At 38.6% G+C, this 20,184-nt stretch overlaps 2 protein-coding genes across 8 annotated transcripts in view; both read right to left on the reverse strand.

The window, feature by feature from the left end:
- The window catches only part of CPED1 (cadherin like and PC-esterase domain containing 1), a 270,661-nt gene extending 264,676 nt beyond the window's left edge, over window positions 1-5,985 (reverse strand). The window contains exon 1 of one of the 6 annotated variants that reach the window (XM_058724477.1): window positions 4,800-5,985. In XM_058724477.1, coding sequence (XP_058580460.1) covers window positions 4,800-5,048 — 249 coding nt within the window. In that variant the 5' untranslated portion in view covers window positions 5,049-5,985. The remainder of the gene's footprint in view (window positions 1-4,799) is intronic. The other 5 variants (XM_058724479.1, XM_058724474.1, XM_058724475.1 and 2 more) reach the window with 5 other exon arrangements.
- A 7,343-nt stretch (window positions 5,986-13,328) lies between these two features.
- ING3 (inhibitor of growth family member 3) overlaps window positions 13,329-20,184 on the reverse strand; it is a 29,211-nt gene continuing 22,355 nt past the window's right edge. For both annotated transcript variants that reach the window (XM_058724481.1, XM_058724480.1), the window contains exons 11-12: window positions 17,439-17,477; window positions 13,329-15,903 (exon numbers count right to left, since the gene is read on the reverse strand). In XM_058724481.1, coding sequence (XP_058580464.1) covers window positions 15,787-15,903; window positions 17,439-17,477 — 156 coding nt within the window. In that variant the 3' untranslated portion in view covers window positions 13,329-15,786. The remainder of the gene's footprint in view (window positions 15,904-17,438; window positions 17,478-20,184) is intronic.

Genomic DNA, 20,184 nt, shown 5'->3' on the forward strand with positions numbered 1-20,184 from the left:
TCATGACCACATTCCCACATCTAGACCCTGCTGAATTTTCTACCTTATTTATTTGCCTTTCTGCTCTGCTCCCCTATCACAGTGCACACACACACACACACACACACACACACACACCCCACATAGTGAATACATTGAATCCTCCAAATCTACCACACCATTGAATTTCTTCTTTGCATATCTGGCATTATCTGCTTATAACACATTTCTCTTTCTCCACCCTTTCTAGCTCCTTCTCATCTTTCAAAATGTTCTAGTAAAGTCATGGATTCCCTAGCATTTATTTAATTACTTGTCTGTCTCACAGTGCCCTTTATTTCTGTGTCACCAGTGACTAGTACAGAGTCTGGCACCAATAAACTGCTCGATAAATAGTCACTGTAGGAATGAAGAAAATGAAAGAATGAATGAACGAAATGGATTAGGATGACAAAGGGTAAAGATGAAGCGAGAATTTTTTTTCAGTTGGAGAAGAGAGTTCTTAGTGAGATAATTACAAACATTTCACTTAAAGAGAGCGATGCCATTTCCCAAGAGTAAGAGCACATTTGAGCGTTTTCTGTGACTTTTAGAAGGCAAAATTAGCATAACCATTGTATCAGCTGCCAGATCACCATGCCTCACATACCCCTCCAGCGACATTACTCCTGCCATGTTGTTGTGGTAAGTGATGGACACTGTTTTTATCACCTTGGTCACCACAGACCTGGGAGTGTTCCTATGCACAATACTGCTTGAAAAGGAGGAGTGGGGAGCAGTACTGCCCCCACTGAGGCCCCAGCTTCCCCAGTGGCCACCCCGAGAGTCCAAGTAACACTATGTCGTAGCAGCTTGCAACAACTCTAACCAGTGAAAGATCGAAGAAGGGAAAAGCCAGGAGGTAAACGGCTTGCCCCTCCTGACCTTCCCCACAATACCTGTTCTGAGATGCAGAGTTTCCTCCAGACTCTCTGATTATGTCTCCCATAAACGCACCCATTTGTTTCTCTCCCTATTCCTTCCCCTACCTACTCTTGCGTCCCTGGGATCGCAACATCCAATAAAGTGTTAGCTTGCAAGTGTTTGTCTTAGGTTCTGTTTATAGAAAACCTGGGCTAAACAATCCATTTTTAGAAATTTTCCAATGTTAAAAATAATGTATTATTAGAGACACAAATAAATTACACAAAGTATATTTGTATGAAAACATTCAATTATTTGCATTGGATTATGGTTGGATCCTGGGGAGAGTAGTTGTAGAGAGCAGTCCCTGAAGGAGAATGGAGAGTCCAAAAGAAATGGAGAATGACTAGTCAAGCAACAAAGAACTAGAAATTCTCCATCTGGAACACCAACAGGAGATAATCAGTAACACATGGCTACGGTGAGTATAAACATATTCTCCAAATAGTAAAGTTTCCATTAAAGGAGCACACACTAATGATCTATACTGAGCATATTTTTTTTTCATTGTGTCTGCTTATAATTTAATGTGTTTCTTATGTTGTGAAATATTAAAGGGTTAGATTCCAAAAAAATAAATAAATCTACTGAGTGATCTACTTCAGTGAAGACAAATGAAGTTGTCTTTGGTTTAGACATTAAATTGAAACAGTTTTAAAACATAGCAGATTATCAGCCCAAATTCAAACTAATGTTGGGAGGAAACCCAGAAGAAATGACAGAAGTACAGCTGCTTAGCAAGGTCCTTTTGGAAAGTTCAGATGGAAAAAAAGAATTAAAATTTGGCCAGAAGAGGGAGAGTACTCCCTCACTACGGAAAGTTGGCATATACTAGACTATGATCTCAATCTGTATTGAAAACAGTTTTAGACAGTGAACCAGGTCCCAGTTGTAAAGGTGTAAAGGGCACAGTCTGTCACCCATCTTTAAATATTTGCTACCGCAGAACCCTCTATGACTTGGCTGACAGGTACAAAAGGTCTTCTCTTAGAAAGAACTGCAACCAAAAGACTGGGAAATAGTTACTGCTTATTCGATTCGAGAAACTATGAAAACTGCGATTCGAGAAATACACTGTGAGTGTATTTTAGTTTCTGAATGTTTATCCCGTATAGACACTACAGCATTCACAGTAGCTTTTTCAAATGTCCTTGCATGGATGCTTTCATTATGATTTTGTTTTCCTTTTTCAGATTTATAATTCCAAACCCAACTTACACTTCCTGGAAGGGCAAATAAAGTTTAAATGCATTGCTTTCTAAGCACTTTGTCTATCTGCTTCTTAATATTTCTTTAGGTTTGAATATCTGAAGGACCATGATTTTTCCCAGACTGTTGTGCATATGCATATGCACGACATCTTGTGTGCAATGCCTGCCTTTGGTGGTCATCTTCAAAATCCAAATACTTCCTGGAACCCATGAACCTTAGATCACAATCAGCTATTTTAAGTAACTTTTAAAATCTCTTTAAAATGGATGGATACCAGTAAGGGAAAGCCCTAGAAAAGTGAACATTTTGGCTTGTAAATAAAAGTAATAACAAAACCCCAAATTTCTAGATAGAAACAATGCTTCTTCTATAAAATGCCCAAAAGCTGTGTTTTAGGTCTTGAGGAAAATCTGTGTAAGCATGCCATCAGTTTTTTAATGAACTTCATAAGGTAGCTCTTTTTGAGAAAGATCTATATATTGATCCCAAAGACATTTGTTTCTTCACTTTATCTTCAAGAATGTTTAATCTTCAAAACTGGATTATTATTTGATTCTTGTTTTGGAACACGTATCACAAGAAGAACTAAGTTATATCTGGTTTTAACTAACTTCCACATGATTCTTCTAGTTTCCTTTCTATCTCTAATAAAAACTGGCTCTAAACCAAAGGCTGACACAAGTTAAAAATAGAGATACATGGCAAATGTTTGGAAATTCAGTTATCATATCCACCAGGCTTCTGAACTATAATTGTGAATTAAGAATCCTGCTTATGGTTAAAATATTTAAGACTGTGAACCATTTGTGGAAAAAATCATGTGATTGGCATTTTTGTGTATGTCAAGAAAATTCTAGAGTGAATGCTTTACACAACCAGCCAATAAGTTTCAGATGGTTTGTAAGTAGCAGGAGAACCAAAGCTGAAACAGAATTCTCTGTGCCAGTCTACAAATAACAGTTAACATATGCCTATGTTACAGGCAAAGGCAGGAGTCACATAAAGTCAAGCAGGGAGTAAGAAGGGCTGTGAGTTAATGAATGAAAACCTTTTATCCACAATTCTTAGCAAAACTTGTACGTACTTAAAGAGCAAAACCATCTCAATTATTTTTAAAGAAACTATATGTGTTAACATTGGAAAAAAACCCAAGAAGCGACTTTCCAAGTCACAGGTTACACCCATTAGAAATTCAATGTATTCAAAAAATGCAAAAAAAAAAAAAAAATGAAGAAAACATACACATTCTTCCCTGACTTCAGAACCTTTAATAATTGATTCACACTTGCCAGTTGAAGTTCCATCCAGAAGTGTTTCTAGTGATACTATATTTCTCGGTCAAGATGTTTCTTGATTGATAAGCTAAGTCACTCACTTAAGCGTTAAAAAAATTTTTTGTTGTAATCTAATATTATTTTGTATTTCATTGAGTTCTTACAGTTGTTTTTTCATGAATTGTTATTAGAGCTTTGAACTTACTTCGATTTAAGCACCAGTCCTGTGGCAGGAACCAGGTGGAGATACGATGTCACATGCTAGCCCTGTGGCCTGCCTAAACATCTTTGAATGTCAGTCATCGTAACTGAGAAATGATGACCGTCACAACTCCCTTACCTGCCTCACAGGGCTTGAAGAGTCTGAGAAGAAATACATAAGGGAGTTTTTGAAACAAGATGGCAGCACTGCTGGAGTTATTAGCAATAATGGCAGGAGCAGCGTATATTCAACAGGAAATTCTGCTCCCAACAATAACCACAGTCATAGGCTCTACCTAAATCTACTGCAGGTATAAGAAAGCACTTAAAGATTCCTAAATTATCTTGCTATACCTCTTGCTGTAGCACAGGAATCAGTAGCTTTGCCACTATGGATTTTTGCGTGTGTTTTTTTTTCTATTTTTTCTTTTTTAGGTTGGATTATATTAAAAGTCATCATTTCACTGACAGGCATAAACAGAGTGGTATATTAAAATAGAAATCCCATGGGGTTTTGTGTGTGTGTGTGTGTGTGTGTTTTGTGTTCATTCCAACGCTTAACAAAATTAGTAAAGTATTAAAATAGTGTAAGTGTAGAATAATCAATATTTCCCAAATTCTGTAAACAATAAAATTCAGGGCATCAGTTCTTTTGAGGAAAGGTATTATACTATTCTTTTAAATGGTTCAGAAATAAATATGTTGCTTTAGAAATGCATTCACCAAGGAAAAATCGATTCAATCAATTATAAAATGGAATTCTGGAATATCTTTGAGTCTGGAATGGTCTGGTCACTCATACTGACTACCTTGAGGAAACACTCAATGTTGACCAAATGTTATGAATCTGTATGTCTCTGAACTGTAAATCTTCAGATCTCTTAGAATCCTAGTATTTTAGAAAGAATTTACACCACGCCAACATCCTCCAAATTGTCTTTTTCATTCAGCTGAAATGAAGTACAATTCTAGGAGACAAAATAATGGCCAGGACTTTCTGGAAGTAAACAGAAGTTGAAGCTAACTGTCATAAGGTCACTCTCTGGGCGGCTATACTCTGGATCCCTTTCAGACCTCTTGGAAGTTAATTTTAGTTTTACGGAAAGGACAGAGAGAGGCAGACTGCTATCTTTGCAGAAAATGTCAAGGTTAAGCTTATGACCACCTTACCTTTCTGATTTCCTGCGCATTACTGGGGAGAAGGAAGCACTGTTTGTCCAGGGAGAGTCCTTTCTTACATCTGCTTGCTTGGGTTTTGGTGGGTGCGTTTGGGGCAGCCCCAGGGTCAGCGGCTGTGAGCTTCCTTGTCCCTCGGAGTGTCAGGATCTGGTAGAAGAGACAGATTGCCACCACCAAGCCCACCAAGAAGGGCCGGGGGCAAAATCGCCGACGACAAGGGAACACTGGACGACAGACCATGACCAGCTCAGCTTCACTTGGCCCCCGTCCACGTTGCCGGAAAAGTCATAGCAGCTCTTTTTGGTCAGCATGAAAAAATACAAATCAGTCTTTAAATCAAGCTTGCTCCATCCCCGCTTAAGAACTTTCCGAAGGATCATGCCAAAGAATCATAGGTCCCCAAAGTCTGAGGCGGTTAATAAGATCCCTTCCATGGATGACAGTGAAAAGTGGCTGGCCTGGGTTAAAAAAAGACATCAAAATAATAATAGTGGTAACTAATAACCTGAGCGTATCCCCAGGCTGCCAAACTTTTGCTTCCGGTGATGCCTTATTTTCACAACATCCTTAAACTCGCAGCAAAGACTTTACAGGAAAAGAGAAAACAATACCAAAGTAAATCTGGAGTCTGGAAACAGCGCTGAAGAGCTCAATAGGTTAAAACCAAAAGTGCCTGTTGCACCGCGGGATGCAGGCCAGCTTGCCCGAGCAGTTCCTCATTCTCCTCCGCTTTTAGAGCAGTCCTGCTTCCAGCCTTTCACGGTTCTTCACTGCTTCCCTTCATTCCGTTTTAAATTGCCACTTTCCTGTAAGCATTCACGGCTTTTCACATAAAAAGGGAATGCACGGTTTGAATGGACATGGTTACTGCTAGGGTTTTGCTTGTATTTGTTTCATTCCGCTTCAAGTTCAAAGTTCTGTGTACTTACTCAGTTTTCATCCTTTCAGCCACAAGAAGAAAAAAAAAAAAAGTTTCCACGCTCCCCTAATGGATTGCTAATCAAAACCACTCGGAAGGAAACACCCAGTCGTGTGACTCCAATTCATCTCCCACACGCGGACGCACGCCCGCAGGCACAGCGCCCCCCGCACGCGCGCGGCGCTTCGGGCCGGGAGCTGGGCCCCGGGGCCCGCGGCCGCACAGTACGGCGGGGCGGGGCGGGGCTACGGCCGGCGGCGCGGGGTCCCGGGGCCGCCGTGGCGCGCCGTCAGCCCCGCGGCGGAGACAGTGGGCTTCCCCCCGTTGGGGACCCGCGTCTCCCGCTGCCCTGGAAATGTGGCTGCCTACCCGCAGCCTGCAGAATTTTAAATGCTCATTTAGTGTTTGACCCCCTGTGTCATCTCTTTTCCTTAATACAGAATTGGAAAAACAAATAGCCCTTCGTCGACTGACGACCAAGGTCGAGGGTGAGGCGAAAAGCGACCTCCGTGCATGAATTGTTAGGATCTTCACTCGAGGTAATGGTGGTCACTCTTATGGGGGCTAGGAGGGTCCAGAGTACCATCTGGACCTCAGAACTGGAAAGCCTGTGAATGCACCAGAAAAACTTGGAAGTCATCTTTCTGCTTTGGTACCTAACTCCTATCACTTGTTATTGCTCCTTTCCTGGACTAATGACTAAGTCTTTCAAAGGCTAATTGCCTGATAATTTCGCCCCTATAATAAGTGGATAGTAGCAGGTAATTTTGCCCTGCGGAAAGAGATACACAGCAGGCTTTGTCCAAATTCAACTCAATGTAATACTATACACACCGCCACAAGGACGCTCCTAGTAGGGCAGTTCTGCAAACACCAACTACTTTTGCTGAGTCAGCTGAAGGGAAGCCAAGGAGAAACGCAATCTGTCCAGTGCTCGTTGCTCAGCCCTTCCAGCTCTAGCCCTGGATACTCAGGGCTAGCTCAAGTCATTCTTCAAAGGCTCTGAACCTAAGTAGGTTTTGTAACTTGTTTCTAACCCAAACTCTTTCTTAAGGGCTGAGGTTCTTCTGTGAGGCCACACCTTTGAAATGATCCCTTCTGTCAAGCTCCAGTCACTTATATTTTGTGAGGCGGAGCGCCCCCTAGGGGTGCCCTGCTATTATAGACCCAGAGAAAGGGGCATCCATGGTTCCTCGCTGAGAAGAAACTGCTTTAAAACCTTTATGAAACAGATTAAAGCGTTATAGAATTCAGTATTCACACTAAGCTAGATTTAACCCAATGATTTAGAGTTCTTAATCCCATGACAAATGAAGAAGTAGAGAAACATGAAGTGGCACTTGACTTTTAGAAGCCAAGAGTATTTTAAGAGAAACGGCTAAACAATCATGTTGGAAGGTATAGTTTTAGTGGATTCAATGTGATTTGAGAGATACTAGGAATTATGAGATCTTTACATTGCAAGTGTTCCTGTGCTGATGAGATCAAATGAGATAAAGTTCTTTACTAGGAGAAAAGGAAGGGGATATACATTTCTATCAAGACAAAAAGTCGGAAAAACTGAGTTTGAAGAATCTGGAGGGTCATTTTTATGCATCATTAAATTGTTGAGTACAAGAGAAAGCATAAATCGAGATGCTAAAATCATAGTGCCTTTGGGCTGGGAAAAGTGAAAGACAACAGCACAGATCATTTTATAGCTAGACTTTAAATAACAAGAATCAGAAAGAAAGTGGAAAATTAATGTTCTAGAAGTGATACCGTAGGTGGCTTGAAAGACCCCAGTTCCCTGTTTGAACCACTGAGTCTGAGAAGCAGGAGAAGATGGCAAAAAAAAAAAAAAAAAAAAAAAAAAGTCCATCTGCAGAAGTGAGAAAAAGGATAGGGTGGAAAGGTGGAAGTACAAGGTGGAAAAGAAGGTACAGCAGGAGTAACCACCAAACAGACTGAGGGGGTCCATAGACGACATCGGATATTAGAGTTAACCTAGTCTGGATAGTATCATGCTGCTGCCTATTAACTGTCTTTAACCAAGTGATTTGTGAAATGGGAGTACTAACGCCTCTTTTGAAGTGTATGACAGATGACACAATGTATGGAAAGCACCGAAGCATTCTGTGTACCCATGTTGAAAGAACGCAGGCTGAATGCATGTCTGTTATGTTTTGGATGCTGAGGCAGAGCTCAGTCTGGAGTGGAGTCAGGCATGCGAACAGATAAATTATCAAATAACGGACCCCTTGGAACACAGCAGCCCCAAAAGCAAATATGAGCACTTAGTATGTTCTTTTTCCTTTATTCTGTGAGATGGAGGCTGGTGGCAGATGCTGGTTTGGGAGAATGAGATCAAGAGTGGGCTGGGCGTGAGCAGTAGGTGGAGACAACAAGCAGCGGGGATTCATGCCCCAGTTTTGATGGAAGGCTAAGTAGGAGCCTGTGTTGGAGTCTGAAGGCGTCAGAACAGGAACAATGAAGACAGAGTAAGCTGCTTCGGTGAGCAGAGTAGGCGGGTGACACGCTGCCTGACTGCGTGCCTGTGGGTTCTGGCAGTGTTTCAGACTGAATGCTTTTGTGCATATAATTTCATAAAGTATCCCTTCCACCAAATTATTTCAGTCTTCAAGGGCCTGTATCTAAGCAGCATCAACCTGAGACAAGGGGGCAACAGTCCTTTTAGAATTCTAGAATTTCAAGGGTGGGCAGAACAGAACAATCTTCTGCCTCACACCTCTCTAACACAAAATGTACTCCTCCGTCATACATACGTTTCGTTTTGGGTTTTTGGTAATGAGTCGGGGGTGAAGGGAGGTGGTGAATTTATTAACCGTTTGAAGAAGGTATTTTAAAAATTATTTTATTGTTCAAACTAGACTCAAGTTCTAGATGAATCAACAGTACAGACAGACCAAATCCTCCAAACTAAAAGCTTTATTTACATTTTATTTATTTTTTTAAGTTTATTTATTTTGAGAGAGAGAGGGCAAGTGGGGCAGGAGCACAGAGAGAGAGAGAGAGAGAGAGAGAGAGAGAGAGAGACAATCCTAAGCAGGCTCCGTGCTGTCAGCACAGAGCCTGATACAGGGCTTGATCTCCTGAACTATGAAATCATGACCTGAGCCAGTCAAATCGGACGCTTAACCGACTGACCCACCCAGGCACCCCAACGCTTTTCATTTTAAATTGTCCACTAGACCAGCATTTCTGAGCATGCAAATCACCTAGAGATTCCATATAATAACGCTTGGTGCTGCCTTTTTATTTTTATTTTTTATTTTTTTTTCCAATATATGAAATTTATTGTCAAATTGGTTTCCTTACAACACCCAGTGCTCATCCCCAAAGGTGCCCTCCTCAATACCCATCCCCCACCCTCCTCTCCCTCCCACCCCCCATCAACCCTCAGTTTGTTCTCAGTTTTGGTGCTGCCTTTTTTTTTTTTTTTTTTTTTTTTAAATTTTTTTTTCCAACGTTTTTTATTTTATTTTTGGGAGAGAGAGAGACAGAGCATGAACGGGGGAGGGGCAGAGAGAGAGGGAGACAGAGAATCGGAAACAGGCTCCAGGCTCTGAGCCATCAGCTGAGAGCCTGACGCGGGGCTCGAACCCACGGACTGAGAGATCGTGACCTGGCTGAAGTCGGACACTTAACCGACTGCGCCACCCAGGCGCCCCTGGTGCTGCCTTTTTAAAATGGGACATACGTTCTCCAACTCTCCATAGTTCTCAACTAGTTGCTTTACTTCTTTTTCACAACTTTCCTCCTATATAAGCACTTTGGACTTGCTTGCACCAGAACCAAAATTACTTTTGTCATAGTCTGTGCTGTATTTTAGTGATTAGTGTAATTTTATCCTTTTGCAATATAAATTGCTTTGTAACAGAAACTCTTTTAAATATTCTGTACTGTATTTTAGGGACTAGTATACTTGTATCTTTTTACAGTATGAACTGCTTTGTAACAGAAACTATTTTACTCACCACCATATCCTTGCAGCATCTACTACTGTCTTCCGGCAAGTGATTTAAAAATTCCTATTCGTGGAGGTCTATACATCGATTTAAATATTTTCCATATGATTTCCATTTTTCCCATAGGAAATATTTCACGTCTTGGTAACATGCAGCCCAGCAGGGGAAATTTTGCTCCCCAGGAGACATGTGCCAATGTCTAAAGACATTTCTAGTTGTCACAACTTATGGGCACAAGGGGATGCTACTGACGTCGAGTGTGTGGATGCCAGTGATGCTGCTAAACATCCCACAATGCACAGAGCAGCCCTCTACAACAAAGCAACATAGAGTACAAAATGTCAGTAGTAGCTGAGGTTGGAAAATGGAAGCTTAATCAAATAGTTATAGCATAATTTTTACAGGTGGCTGCCTGATCGTTACTTAAGTCAGAATAGTGTATACCTGAGCAGCTTGTGGCAATGACATTGAAATTTTAACCACTTCCTAAATGTGTAATTATACCACTTCCCCAAATAAATGCAACTTTGCCCATATAATTTCTTTTAAGCCTCTCTAATTTGTTTTGAAGATTTGCATCCTCTAAAAGACCATATATTCATGTATGTAGATATATGTGCACACACACACACACACACACACATATTTATGCACACAGTCTAGAAAAAAGAAAAAAGAACGAACGCATGATAGGAAGGGAGGGAGGGGGAGAGGGAGGAAGGAAGAGAGGATCATTTCAATCAGTGAGTACACAGGTAGACTGGCAAACATTTAATCCAATGAATTACACTATTTGTTTTACTTTCTTTAGGGCACAAATTTACACCGTGGCATGCAGCCAGTATTCCTAAGTTTTTATCTATCATTCTATAAAACAACAATTTTAGCTTTTGTTTTTTGTAACATAGTATCAAATTATGTTCTTTAACTCAGTTAGAAATCTCATCTGTATTCTCTGTAAACCTGCAATATAATATTACCTGGAAACCAGAATACATTCAAAAAATTGTCTCAAGATAGTGACATAGTGTTTCTTTTTTAAAATGCAATTACAATTTAATCATTCATTCTTATTTTCAGAAAATAAAAGGTATTTTGAAATTTTTAGAGCATCAAACTTACTACCTAAAAAACTGATGTGTGATAGGGGATGGACACGAGGTAGGTTTTGTCTTATCACTCCAGTGAAGAATGGCAAGCATTTAGCTACTCTGAGTGGGTAAGGACACATTCTTTGATAGAGCATGGTTCTTGGGTCACATGTATACCACATAAATTCAAAAGATTACTCCTATATGTAAACCATATGATCACTAATAAATAAGCTTATTTTTTTGTTTTCAACAGATAACTGGATTCTTTCAAACATTTATAAATGATAAGCACTGGTGAAGTGAAGACATGTTTTGGCACACTTGTGAAACCCATTCAAAAAAATAGTCACTTCTCATACTAAAGATAAATATAAAAGGTGCTGCAAGGATATATGAACATAAATTTTGAAAAGTTCTAATGAGAACTACTGGGGAGGTCAGACTACTTTCTACTAATTAGTCATAATATTGGTAAAATCAGTTACACTAAAACTTTCTATTGACTAGTCATAGCATTAGTTATAATATTAGTAAAATATTAGTAAAATTTGAATGAACTCATATTTATGTTCAGGATTATTCAGAAATATTTCTGGCTGGCCTCTTATACTACATGTAACCTGAGCAGCTTTGTAAAGTAACTTAGTACCTATTACAACTGTTCTTGTTTTAATGTATTAGCATGAAGGGTCCCTCTACTGGATTAGATTAAACAACGCAAGAAGAATTCAAATATGACCACTGTTGTTCCCTACCACTGATGTTACACTTGTGAATGTTTCAAAGTACTTCACCATTAAAGACTAGCAGTTATAACTTTCCTAAGGAACACTATTCTTATTCATTAGCACAGGTAAGTAGAAATGGAGGCCGGGAATAAGCAACACACACATAAGCATAATACATTCCGGACCCTCATTTCCCAAATTGGCTTCTGAGTTCTTAATAAGCAGCGGAAAAGTGTAGGATTATAATAGTCTCCTTTGCCAGAAACAAAGAAAGTAAAAGGTGGTTCTGGATTAACCAAAAACTGAATTACGTTGCTCTGAAGAATTTATTAAGAAATTATTATTAAAGGGGCGCCTGGGTGGCGCCGTCGGTTAAAGTGTCCGACTTCAGCCAGGTCACGATCTCGCGGTCTGTGAGTTCGAGCCCCGCATCAGGCTCTGGGCTGATGGCTCCGAGCCTGGAGCCTGTTTCCGATTCTGTGTCTCCCTCTCTCTCTGCCCCTCCCCCGTTCATGCTCTGTCTCTCTCTGTCCCAAAAATAAATAAAAAACGTTGAAAAGAAATTATTATTAAAAAAAAATTATTAAATTTTTACCAAATAAACATTTTAATATGCCTAATAATTTATTAGTTAAATACTGACTTGTAAAGTATATATACTTACTACTTTAAAATGGAAAGGGCCAAGAAGGGGTATACCTCTTTTTTTATATCAAGCCGAAATCAAAAAAGAAAACAATTCTGAAGTCAGTTCATCTTTAAGTCACTTTAAACTTTATTTCTCTGGAGCAGATTCAAATCATGAATATTAAGATCCTGGGTTGGAAATTACAGTCTTGAGTAACGTAGATTTTATCATCTGAGGAAAACAAAAATCTTCACTAGCAATTCTCATTTGTAGTTTCAAAAACTAGGAAAAAAGATTCTTTAGAATTTTTTTTTTTTAGCAATTTCCAAGTTATAGGCTACTTGTGTCATCCCTACATTAAAATAAGAAAAGTGCTATAATTTCATTAAATTGCTAAAATAAGAATGTATTTAGACAACAATATGTAAATGCCACCACTACCCTCATTAAACAAACAATTCTAGGACATTGTGTAGAATGCTTGTTTCAACTGTTGCTCAGTTTTCTGGCTTTATTCTCTGACCCTCCACCTCCCTTCCCGACGTCCACTCTGCCCAGACTATTTTTAAGTTTCGGGAGTGTAGTGGCCCTTGAACGGTTCCTTTTGCCATGAAAACCTTCGCTTACGTCATCTGTCTTTAGCAATCAGTTCAAATGAAACCTCCTGTGTTTAAGTCCCCCAGTTTCCCACAATGCTTTGTGCGTCCATCGCAGCACCCATCAAAGTGCAGCAGTTCCCTGTTAACACACTCGTCCTTCCCACACCCACACCCGGACACCTTCATCTGTGTGTTCTCAATATCTAAGTGCTCGATGTGTGTAAAATTATAAAAATAAACGTTTTTGAGGCTATTCGTTTCCTCTTAAACCCATCTGCTAAAGATTTCTTTTAAAAATGTGAGTTGAAGGAAAACACTGCAATGTCTACACAGAGTATTTCACCTCTCACAACCCACGTGTATTAGACATTTGTTTTTCTAACATTAGTATAATTAATTAGATCAAGAAGCCCATTTCTGAGATCTAAGGACAAATGGCTCTAACACTGCGCAAACCAAATACAGTTAAAAATCGGAAATATGTGGAATTTGCTTTAAAGTAGAAAAGAGCAAAGAAAAAAAAAAACATGAACTGCCTTTGAAAGAATGATGGTATATGTATGTTTATCAAACACTCAGCTTCATTTAGGCATTTAATTAAGCCGTTTATTGCTTCAAATGTGTCACCATGAACATTTTAATGTACACTTCATAGCAGTAAGGCCTCAATTTTCACCACCTATAAAATGTGAACCCACATTTGGATTCTTTGTGTCACCAATTATTACATGAGTTTTGTACAACAAAGATTCTGAATGTGTATTTTGTAATAGCAAAAATGCTTATCACACCTCTTGGCCTAAGCATCTCAAAGTATATTAATAGTTGGCCACATTTTTTTTTTTTCTTTTTTTTTTTGGAGGAGGTAGTTCCACGTTTGGCCCATTTATTCATATACATATATAAAATATCTTAGATACTAACTGGTTCCACCAATTGCTAAACAACCGAACAAAATTTTCATTTGCTTCTTTATAGATGCTTCATAAAATATTCAATGTTTGAGGTTAAGTTTTGTCAAAATGTTTTCTAAATGATTTGGTAACTAGTGGAATTCACACACTGAAAGGGGTTGCAGCAGCTGGAAATGGGGGATGTTCCTGACTCCGACAAGGAACTTTCTCTTAAAATAAGGCTGTACATAAGGCTTTTTCCTTTGACCAATTCCTGGAAAATGAGTAACTTGGAAAAATCATTATATAGAATTAGGAGATTGAACAATACCACAGAGCATCTCCAGGCAACATGCTAATAAGCTAACTGAATGCTACGTTAATATATTATTTCTTAAAGGTTTATAATATCTCCATGAAAATACTGAGTGTTACGAAATCATGATACTTATGATATCGTGAAATCATGAATACCCACAAATGAACCTACTTTGTTTTAGGGACTCTCCAGCTATAAAATCACTCTGCAACAGCTCAGAGTTGCTCAGAGTTGAGGATTCGTGAAGCTAAAAGAGACCTCTGAAATCCCCTATCTAATCCATACCCTTTGGGTAGCATTGCATAGATTTTATAGACTTCTGAAAAAGTTCTAAGAGGCTCATAAGTGGTTTTGATTAAAGCAGAAATCTAAAGGACCCATAAGTTTCAACATAAAAGAAATACGATGTAATAAGTACTTTTAAAGTTTTAAGGATTTTTCTACCAACCAGACTTGATATTATACCTGAAATAAAACCTCCACTATGCAAAATTTATAATTTAAATAGCACCTATAGAATAAAACCTTAGGAGTGCTTTACAGACATCCTGCAGCCAGCATCACCCTGGTTTAATAAGGCCCAGAGTGATTCAAAATTTGAATGAACTGTCATACCAACATGTGGTAGTATCCCAAATAGAACTGAATTTTAAGCTCTAATCCAGGAGGTCTCTTTATTTAAATTGGCCACACTGCCTAAAGTCAAAACATCTATAACCATTATTTCTATTTTATCTACTATAATTAGACTGTTTTCATGTCCTTTAGACTGAAGGAAAAGCCAGAGAGATGTTCTAGAAAAATACATTTGCATTTCAAATTTACATTAAAAATGTCTTTCCCTTATTTTTACGTCCCGAATTCCAAGCATTGTTTAAGAAATCACAGATTACATAGCATTCTGTGTCCTGGGCCTCTGTCCTTTTTAGATTAGGAAAACTGGAAGTTAACTGGAATTAAGAAATTTTCCTTATTGAGTGTGTAAAGTATAAATACAAGTAATTTTTTAAAAACTTTATTTTAACACCTAATACAATTCCAATTTTAAGGATTACTTGCACAAAAAAATAAACACATTTGGTATAAAAATGTATCACTTTAACACCCTTTGCCCTTCAGCCCCTCCCCCGCCCCCCCTCCCCTCCCATGAACTGCACTCTATCTGGATGCAGAAACATATAAAGACTAATGGCACAGATTCGTTTTTACCTACAGGAGTTTCTGTTTATGTACCCAGGTACTCTAGAGGACACCAGCCCACTTTATCACATGAACCATTTCCTTCAGCCTGCTGAATTTAGTTTCACAAAGAAACAAAGCTTATTATAAAGGCGTTTTAAAAACCATTATCTTAAATTCTTTTTAGAAGCACTGACTTTTTTTTTTTTTTTTTTTTTTTGCAACCATTATATACAGTGTTACATAACAGCTCTGGAGTACAGTACATGCAGCAGAACATACCTGTTGAATATAAAATGCTTTTCTTAAAATCTTCATCGTTGGAATTCTCTGAAGTCTAAATTATAGAATGCCCATTACTTTGAGAAACTGGTTGAGGAGTACAAATGTCTGCATATGTTGGCCACTGAAAGAATCCAAGGCTAACTGGAATAATATTCGTAGCACACCAGGAGTGCATAAATAATTTACTTACATTATTAAAATACAACCCATAAAATTCAAGTTCAAGATCTTACAGGATTGTCTATGTAAATCCTTGAAGTGGTTGCCTGGAAATGCATTGTTTCTCTTTTCTCTTTTCTTCTGTTTTAAAGTCCCATATAAAACATTTAGTTGAAGTTTTTCCTTGCTCACATGAAATGACCACCTTTATTTGTGCCGACTGCCTCTCCTCTTCATAGCGGCGGTGCACTGCGGACAGTACCACTTTCCTTTTGGAGCTTCTGTCAACCCAACGCACCCATAATGGAACCACTCTATAGGGCACTGGAAGGCAAAATTGCAGAGAAATGGTTCAGACCTCTAAAGATTACAGAATATGCTGAAATATGCCCACTAGACTGCGTATTATTAGATTCATGGAAACGGAACTTTTAGATCAAGGAGCCGATTTACAGATCATTGAATCCAACTGGTTAAGTTTCAGAGATGAGGAAATGGAGGCACAGAAAAAGCACGCATCTTTGTTAACTCGGAGGTTCATATAATCCCTTTTCATAATCCCAAGTAACGAACAAAAATTCACTAATTCTCGTTAAACTGGAGGATACCAACTTTCAAGGACAAGAAGTGAGATGGGTCCCCAAAAAGGCAAATATATTTTACGGATTTTATTTGATATTCAGCATTATTCACTGCCTTATAAAGTACAATAAGCTGGTTGCAATGCAAAACATGAAGGGATACCCTGGATTTCCTCTCTGGGTAGGTCTGTGCCTAGACATGCAGAGGAGAAGTATTCTACTCTGCAGCACATTAAGCACTTGCACACGGGCACAGGAGATCTGAGCACTCGAAGGGCACACCTGGGAGTGAGGGATCAGAGAGTACAACGGGGCGGTCATGGAAATGCATCATCTTCACTAAGTGCCCCAGGACTTTACAACGCTGTTCTTGAAATGATCGGGCAATATTGTTTTACAATAATCACAAACAGCCCACAAGTGATTCTAAAGAGGGAAGGAGGACAGTCTGTCTCCATCTATGTGAACGTGCTGTTGGACCCTATCATGTCAGGAAAGTACAAACTTTAATGCACACCAAGCCAACCCTGTTCAATCTTCAGATTGTGTAAACTGTTGATTAACCTCAGGATTCTGACATTATGGATTAGTACTTCTTTAGAATTCAGGGTTCTGTTACCCCTCTGCAGGAAGAGATAAATGGAGGGGGACTGGAAGTTTGAGACAGTAAGGAGGGAATAAAATTACTAGAAGAAATATTCTCAGCATCCAATAAAAACAGATCTCTAACCAGAATTAAGCTTCCTAAAAAAGAAATAGGAATTCTTTTCTTTCAAACCTGCTTCACTTTTTATACCAGAAGTGGCTCTTATCAGCTGACAGCTGCAGAGTACAACAGGAAGTACTCTACTGACAGGAGGAAAATATCTTCACATCACAGCCTCAACATTTGCACCCCAACCCCTGGCCGCGGGCTTCCCGACAGAATGCACTGTTTTAAAATTCTAGTTCTTCACCGCAATAGGTGAACTGGATTCTAGTAAACACTGTATTATTTAGCAAAGGGGGTGGAGAGTGTTTCTAATTTTCATACAATATAATACTTTTTTAGAATTATAATCTGCACATGAAACCATAAAACTAGCTTTAAAAAAACTTAAATTGGGAACACATTAAGGGACATTACCTGTTTTGCAGAGAAATATTCTAGCATTAATATGTAATTAACATAACTGCAAACCTGTGTTCTTAAACTCAGTGACACAGTAAATAAGAAAAATAGTCAAGTAATAATAATTTATTTTTTTCATTCCCAAACAGAAAAAATTTAATACTTACATCTTGGTTATCACAGCCCACCATCTCACCATAGGATACCTAGTTCAAATAAAAGTAAATATTTTTTATTATGACTTATGACAAGCGTCTAAATCCAAATTAATGGTTTATGATACTGTTAGGAAATAGACGGAAATATACCATATACTCAATTGCACTAAAAAATAGGGTATATAACTTTTTTAATAAAGATTTTATATAATTTAGAGCTTTTTACTAAAAGATTTTGGGGGGCAGGGGGACAGAGAGAAATACACAGAAATTACGTGCTCTTGGAAAGTATGAAAGAACCTTGACAGACTATCTTTGTGAGTGCTTTCTTTTATAAAGAGTTTACATTTCTTTCTTGGTTACTTACTTAAGGTTTTTCCTTTTCCTTGGGTCACTAGGTCATTTATATTTTTGCAGTCAGTAGTCGAAACTTCTAAACTTAGTATAAATTTACTATCTGCCCTTTCTCATTTTTCTTTTTGCTGCTCATCACCAGCACTTTATAATTTCCTAATTCTTGAATTAACTTATGTTCTCAATGGACCAAAACATTTTTTCAGACAGGGTTATAACTAGAGGGTATACTGTCTGATTCTCTGCACTAGTGAGAGTATCTGTATATGGTTGTATGCACATGAATGACTTCTCTGGGTAACAATTTTGGGAGGGCACCCAGATTTTTCCCTTAGAGCTCTACAGATATATTGCATCAACTTAACTAGTTTCCAGTGTTACAGATAGGCAATCTAGGGTGAATCTGATTTTGTTCTTTTGTAGGTAAGCTACTTTAAATGACAGGATTTTTACACAATTTTCTTTTTTTAATCACTGATAATAAAAAACATTTGGGGTGCCTGGGTGACTCAGTCAGTTAAGAGTCTGACTCTTGATTTTGGCTCAGGTCATGATCTCACGGTTTCGTGAGTTCAAGCCCCACATCAGGCTCTGCACTGACAGTGTGGAGCCTGCTTGGGATTCTGTCTCCCTCTCTCTCTACCCCTCCCCTACTTGTGCTGTCTCTGTCTCTCTCAAAATTAATAAATAAACTTAAAAAAAAAGTTTGTCAGGTGACAGTACAAAAACTAACAGACTCTTTAATGGCAAATTCTCAAAAATTAGATTGCCAACTCACACCATTAAACACAATAAATTGTAGATAGATTAAAGATTTAAATGTGAAGAAACTAAAGTATATCAAGAGCTAGACAAAGCCATTTGCAAATAAGAAAAAATGAAAGACACGTTTATAAGAGGTAAAAAAGCAAAAAGGCCTCCTAAGCATATAACCCATGGCTGACTTCATAAAGACTGAGTCATTACTACATAAAATTGGAATTTCAAAACTAAAAAAATAAATACATAAAAATAAAAAAAAAATAAACCGCAAAGCATTCTTTTCAACGTTTTTTTTTTTTTTTTTTTTTTTTTTTTTTATTTTTGGGACAGAGAGAGACAGAGCATGAACGGGGGAGGGGCAGAGAGAGAGGGAGGCACAGAAGCGGAAACAGGCTCCAGGCTCTGAGCCATCAGCCCAGAGCCTGACGCGGGGCTCGAACTCACGGACCGCGAGATCGTGACCTGGCTGAAGTCGGACGCTTAACCGACTGCGCCACCCAGGCGCCCCCAAAGCATTCTTAATGTACAAGACAAAAATGATAGAAAAATCGGCCAACACCTTTAAGAGTCAATTCATAAAAGAAGAAATAAAAATGGCCAAAAAGGGTCCAATTTTACTACTAATGTAAATTGAAATGATTGTGTGATATAAAACTATCAAATTGGTACATGGTTTTCAAGACAGAATAATATCCAGTGTTGGACAGGGTTAAGGAAACAGGCACGCTCACCAATTTTTGGTAATGAATTCCAAAAGATAATTTGGTAGTCTATAACAGATATATTAACTTAACTTTATTTCTAAAGATTATCTTAGAAATACCTGTATAAAATGGATAACATTTAAAAAATGTCTACCATAACGTTATTTGTAACTTCAAAAGAATTAAAGCCACTAAAAGACATATAGCTAACTATTGGTTTAAAAAGTTACACACAGCCTAACAGATAACTGTGAGAAGATTAAAAAAATTACTTAAAAATGATGCTCAGTACATATGACTTAGTGAAACAGTGTTACATAACAGTGTTACATATACTGTGACTCCAACTGGTCAAATTCACACACATATATACACATACACACAAACATATACATGCACATGCGTATCTGCACATCTGTGTGTACATATGTGTATGAGACTGAATGTTTGTGCCTCTCCCCTAAATTCTTGTGTTGTATCCCTTCCCCTCAACTGTATTTGGAGATAGGGTCTGTGAGGCAATGAAGGTAAAAATGAGGCCATATGCGTGGAATCTTAATCCAGTAGGGCTGGTGCCCTTATAGAAGAGGAAGAGACACCAGCGCTCTCTTCACCATGAGGCTACAACACGAAGGTGGCCCTTGGCAAGCGAGGAAAAGAGCCCTCACCAGGAATGGAATCAGTCAGCACTTTGACACTGGCCCAGCCCCCAGCACTGTGAGAAGATAGGGTTCTGCTGTTTAAACCGCCCCATCTGTGGTATTTTGTCACGGCAGCCTGAGCAGACTAAGACAACATGCATGTGGGGTGTATGGCAGTGACAAATCAAAATGTCTAATTACAGGCTGTATCCGGGGGCTGAGATTATGGGTGACTTACACATTCTATTACATTCCTTATACAAGAAAGCAAAAGTGTTTTAACTGGAGGAAAAA

This window comes from Neofelis nebulosa, chromosome 4 (genome assembly GCF_028018385.1).
Source record: "Neofelis nebulosa isolate mNeoNeb1 chromosome 4, mNeoNeb1.pri, whole genome shotgun sequence".
Lineage (NCBI taxonomy): Eukaryota > Metazoa > Chordata > Mammalia > Carnivora > Felidae > Neofelis > Neofelis nebulosa.